The sequence below is a fragment of the Cariama cristata genome, unplaced genomic scaffold (genome assembly GCF_000690535.1).
Source record: "Cariama cristata isolate BGI_N322 unplaced genomic scaffold, ASM69053v1 scaffold38035, whole genome shotgun sequence".
NCBI classification, from domain to species: Eukaryota; Metazoa; Chordata; class Aves; order Cariamiformes; family Cariamidae; genus Cariama; species Cariama cristata.
The window spans coordinates 1,699-6,050 of record NW_009616455.1 but is presented as its reverse complement, the minus strand read 5'-3'; the positions used below and the strand labels follow the sequence as shown (position 1 = coordinate 6,050).

Genomic DNA, 4,352 nt, shown 5'->3' with positions numbered 1-4,352 from the left:
GCTGCGGGAGGAGGGTGGAGAAGACAAGGAGAGAGCAGACTCTGAAACAGAGGAGGTGGAAGGAAGAAGAATGGAAAGAAGGAAAAAAACCCAACCACATTTCAAAGCCTGAGGGGGGGGGAAGAAGGGAGGGTCCACAAGGACTCCAGTTCAGCCTCAAATTTGGTGCAAAGCCTAAGACAAAAGGAAAACCCTTTAAAGGAAGCTAGGCCAAGAAGATTTTCTGCCCAAGCCTGTTTAGAGAAGGTCATGTTTATTAAAGTATAAGCAAAAAAAAAAAACCCCCAACCAACTCACGTTTGGCAGCCCTGCCAGGCCGTGTAGCGAGTGTGGCTTAGTGCCAGCCCTCGGCCGTGACCCGGGGCCGCAGGCTACGGCCTCAGCTTGGCCATGGTGGAGCGGAGCTGGAGCGTCCCCTCTGCCCACGAACCTGGGTACTGGCACATCTTCTGCCACAGGTTCAGCTCTTCACCCGTGGAGTCCATCCAGTCCACAGCCTGCCCGTTGCTCATACCTAGGAGAAAGGATGGACATGGGCAGAAGTCACTGCCAGAGTAGCCTCCTGCCCACAGCAAGGCATCCCCAAGCAAGGCTGCTTGTCCCCAGGGTTTGATGGGACCCCAGGGCTCCTCACCGTTGCCCACTCCCAGACGGACACCCCCAAGGAAGTCATTGCTGGACAGTGGCTCTCGGTCCCAGACCGTCAGCTCCAGGCAGATGTGCTGCAGGTCCTCGGGGCTGATGCCATTGTAGACAAAGGTGTGGTTGTAATGAGGGTTCAGGGTCTTCTTCACCACAGGTGTCTTCCTCTTGGAGGCTTTGTTTTTGTGTGGCAGGAGGTAGCTGGGGGAAGCAACCCTTTGGGTTAGCAGCACGTATGCAACTGCCTTCTGCCCCAGGGGCTGGGGCACCTCAGCACCCCAGGACCTCGCCTGGAGCCCACCTTCCCTGATACGGCTTGGGAAGAAGGACCATGACAATCTGCAAGGGGCTGGGTCTCTGCCCTGCCTCCTGAAAAGCCGCACAGTGCATTGCAAGCGGTCTAAGGAGGGGAGAGGGCAAGGACCGGAGCCTGCTCCCCCCCAGCCATGTAGCCTGGTGGCTCGGTAACCTCTGGGAAGATGATCTGAGGGCAGCTGGAGCCCTGACTTGCACACAGCATCCCACCATGACCTTTCAACCACCCAAAACCCAGGAGAGCATTTGCTACCAGGAGCGTCTTGTCTCTGGGCAGACAGTGACTTTCAGGGTACCAATGCAGGCAGTGCGGGCAGCTAGCGCAGAGACCCTTCCCTCCCCCAGGTCCCCGCAGCAGCTCTGGGAAGTGCCCTGGGATGCATCCAGGGAGGACAGTGCCTTCATTGCCCCGTCACCTGGGACCCACACTCACCCCTTGACAAAGCTGTCTGAGGTCCCCCCAGATTTGGCAGCCGTGAGGTTCTTGGCTTCTTTGATCCAGACCTGGAGCTCACCACCTTCCCCCGTTTTGCCTGGAAAAAATCCAACACAGCAAGAATTAATCAACCTTAATTTCCACCACTGCAGACTTCTGTAACAGCTTTCATTGCAGAGGCAAGAAAAGATCCTACTGTCTCCTCTTGCCTCCTCCCTTACTGGCCCTGCCTGCTGACATGAAGGCAGACAATTTCTTCATGCGGGGCCCGATGGTCCAGCCCCAGGAAAGCACTGGGACCGCTCGGCCAGCCTGAGGACAGCCAGCTGTGCCCTGCTGCAGAGCAACCTTGCAGGCATTGCAGAGGAGAAGGCTTCAGTAGCACCACCCAAGAAACCCACCCAGACCCAGCTCGCCTGGCCATGAGCAGGTCCTGCAGGCTACACAGAGATCCTGGAGTTCCAGCACTCACCCTTCCTACCATTCCCGGCCCCTGGGTGCTTGGAAGATGGGATGTACTTCATGGAGACAACCAGCTCCCCCTTGTACTGGTGGAGACCAGCAGCGTCTGCCCCAATCTGCAAAGAGGCAAGACTTATCGAGCATTGCTAGAGAGGCCAAAGCAGATGTGGTGATGGCCTGCTCTGCACGCAGCATCTCCCCAAGGGCTTGGTTTCTCCTAGAGGTGGTTTAGCCAGCACAAATGCCTGCAGACCCTCCCCAGCATCACCAGGTCAGACTCAGACCAGTTCCTTTGAGTTCCTACTTTGGCTCAGTCACCTCCCTTAGGAAACCCTATTTAGGGGGTTCCACAAGCTGTTCGAGTCCCAGCAAGGCCGAGGGCTGAGCCCACAGTACAAGTTAGTCTAGAGAACCAGACTTAAGTCCAGCAGCAGCATCTGCTGCTGCCATCGAGCTGCACGAAGGCCCTCACCACTGCCCAGCTCTGCAACCCGCAGCAGGATGTCCCAGCCATTTTCCCCCATTTGTTTCCCTAAAGTTGGTTCCAATTCCTCCCAGCTGGGGCAGGGAGCCGGGAACAGCTGTGCTCTTGGAGCAATCAAGCAAGCAGAATGAAAATACCTGATGGGGCAAAGACAAGTTCCACAGCATCACATAGGGGACTTACTGAGGAGGAGGAGGGAAGCTAGGCTCAAGGCAGAAGATCTGCCCTTTTTTACTACGACAGTACTGCTGTCTGCTTCTGGGGTCTTCATTTCTCCAAAGACTTGATTTGGCACAAGCCTTTTGGCAGCCCTCAGCTGAGGTCTCTGCACCTCTCTGCCCACTGAGGGCTAACCCCCCCGGACAGGGCCAGGCAAGGGAGGCTGTGGGCAGCAGGGCTGGGGTGGCAGGGCCAGCACCTTGCCATGCAGGGGCAGAAACTCCTCCAGGTGACTCTCGAAGTTCCAGGTGTCCAGTGGTACCTCCACCTCCCCCAGGAACGTGTTGCGGCCAAAGCGATCGTGGTGCCAGACCGAGAACTGCAGTGTCCTTGCAAGCAGGAGGGACTTGTTAATCTCGTACTGGGAAGAGAGACAGGAAAACCACCGGTGAGCAGACAGTGCCAGGCAGGGGACAGGCTTGGCATACACCATCAGCCACAGCTCTTGAGCAGGAGAGGAGACAGGTTTGAGGAGCAATGGATGCATGCAGGAGACTGTTCGTCTTCCTTTCCAAGCCTGCTGAAACCTCAAAGTCCTGGGGCAGTGGTGCAGGACCAGGACTCATGGCATCCAGCCATCCCACCCCACCCCACCACAAGTGAAGCTCTGCCAGCCCTCCAAGCCTCAGATGGTCAGAGCGCAAGACCTCAGCAAACCCGAGGCTGTGAGAGCCTGGAAACCAAACCACAGTTCCCACTTTCCTCCCATCCAGAGAGAGCCTGGCCTGAGCAACACGGTGCCAGGCTCAGGGATGGAGCCAGCCAGTCCCACCACTCCACAGCAGCCACAGCAGGGATGGTGAAGGGCAGCGCCAAGTGCTTCTGCCCTGGGGCCCAGAACTGCCTTATCTCTGCCTCTGCAGCCCTGCTGCTCTCCCTCCCACCACTGTAACCTGCCTGCAAGGGCCCAGGAGCCTTCTCCATGGAAAGCAATGTCCAGAGTAAGCAGAAGGCCTCAGCTCTGCGGGATGCTAGGAACTCGGCTGGCGACACACATGCACATCTGCAGCTGTGCCTCCACCCCACCATGGCACCTGGGGCTTGACACCACAGCCACATCAGAGCAGTGACCCAGCCTGGGAGGGGGTTTTTCCAGTTTTCAAGGTGCAGCGTCTGGACATGGCTCCTCTGCAGAGCCTCCACCTCAGGGTTTGGAGCCCAGCCCTCCCTTGGTTTGTTCCAGCAGCATCCCCAGGGCTGAGTGCCTGCCCGGCCCCGCAGAGGGGACAGGGCTGCACCCCATCCCATCCCCGCTCACCTTCAGCAGCTCGTTGTACAGGGGGTTGATGGTGTTGCGTTTGATGCTCGTCTTGCGTTTCCCTTGCCGGGATTTGTCGGGCAGGAGGTAGGTCTTCACGTACCTGAAGGAAGGAGCAGGCAGCACTTCACCAAGCTCTCCCCACAACTAGCCCCCGAGACCCCCAGGGCAACCCCAGACCTCCTGCCTTACTAAGACCCCCCCACTTACAGCTCCCATCTCTGGTGGGCACCCCACAACCCAGCTGAGCACCACCAGCAGTGCCACCAGCCATCATCCCCCCCCGGCTCTCACGGGTTGGAGCGCTTCTTGCCCTCATCCCCGTAGGCCAGCTGGCGACATTCCTTCACGTGAATGAACAAGGTCTGTGTCTTCTGCTCGTAGCTCAGGGAGAAGGAGATTCCCCCGGTGACTGCGACGTTGCCGAAGTCGCCGGCCTCACTGTAAATGCTGACCATGCTCCCCAGCGTGCTCTGGAAGACACGGCAGGGCTGAGCCGGGGCAGCATCCCTTGATGGTCCCTCTTCATCCTCAGC

General features: G+C 58.2%; 1 protein-coding gene across 1 annotated transcript in view; it reads right to left on the bottom strand.

Annotated features, from left to right (window-relative positions):
• Positions 1-236: 236 nt before the first annotated feature.
• SYTL4 (synaptotagmin-like 4) overlaps positions 237-4,352 on the bottom strand; it is a gene marked incomplete at its 5' end in the record, with an annotated part of 5,797 nt that continues 1,681 nt past the window's right edge. The window contains 7 exons of the mRNA XM_009700176.1: positions 237-514; positions 635-843; positions 1,391-1,490; positions 1,866-1,971; positions 2,758-2,919; positions 3,817-3,919; positions 4,111-4,346. Coding sequence (XP_009698478.1) covers positions 372-514; positions 635-843; positions 1,391-1,490; positions 1,866-1,971; positions 2,758-2,919; positions 3,817-3,919; positions 4,111-4,346 — 1,059 coding nt within the window. The remainder of the gene's footprint in view (positions 515-634; positions 844-1,390; positions 1,491-1,865; positions 1,972-2,757; positions 2,920-3,816; positions 3,920-4,110; positions 4,347-4,352) is intronic.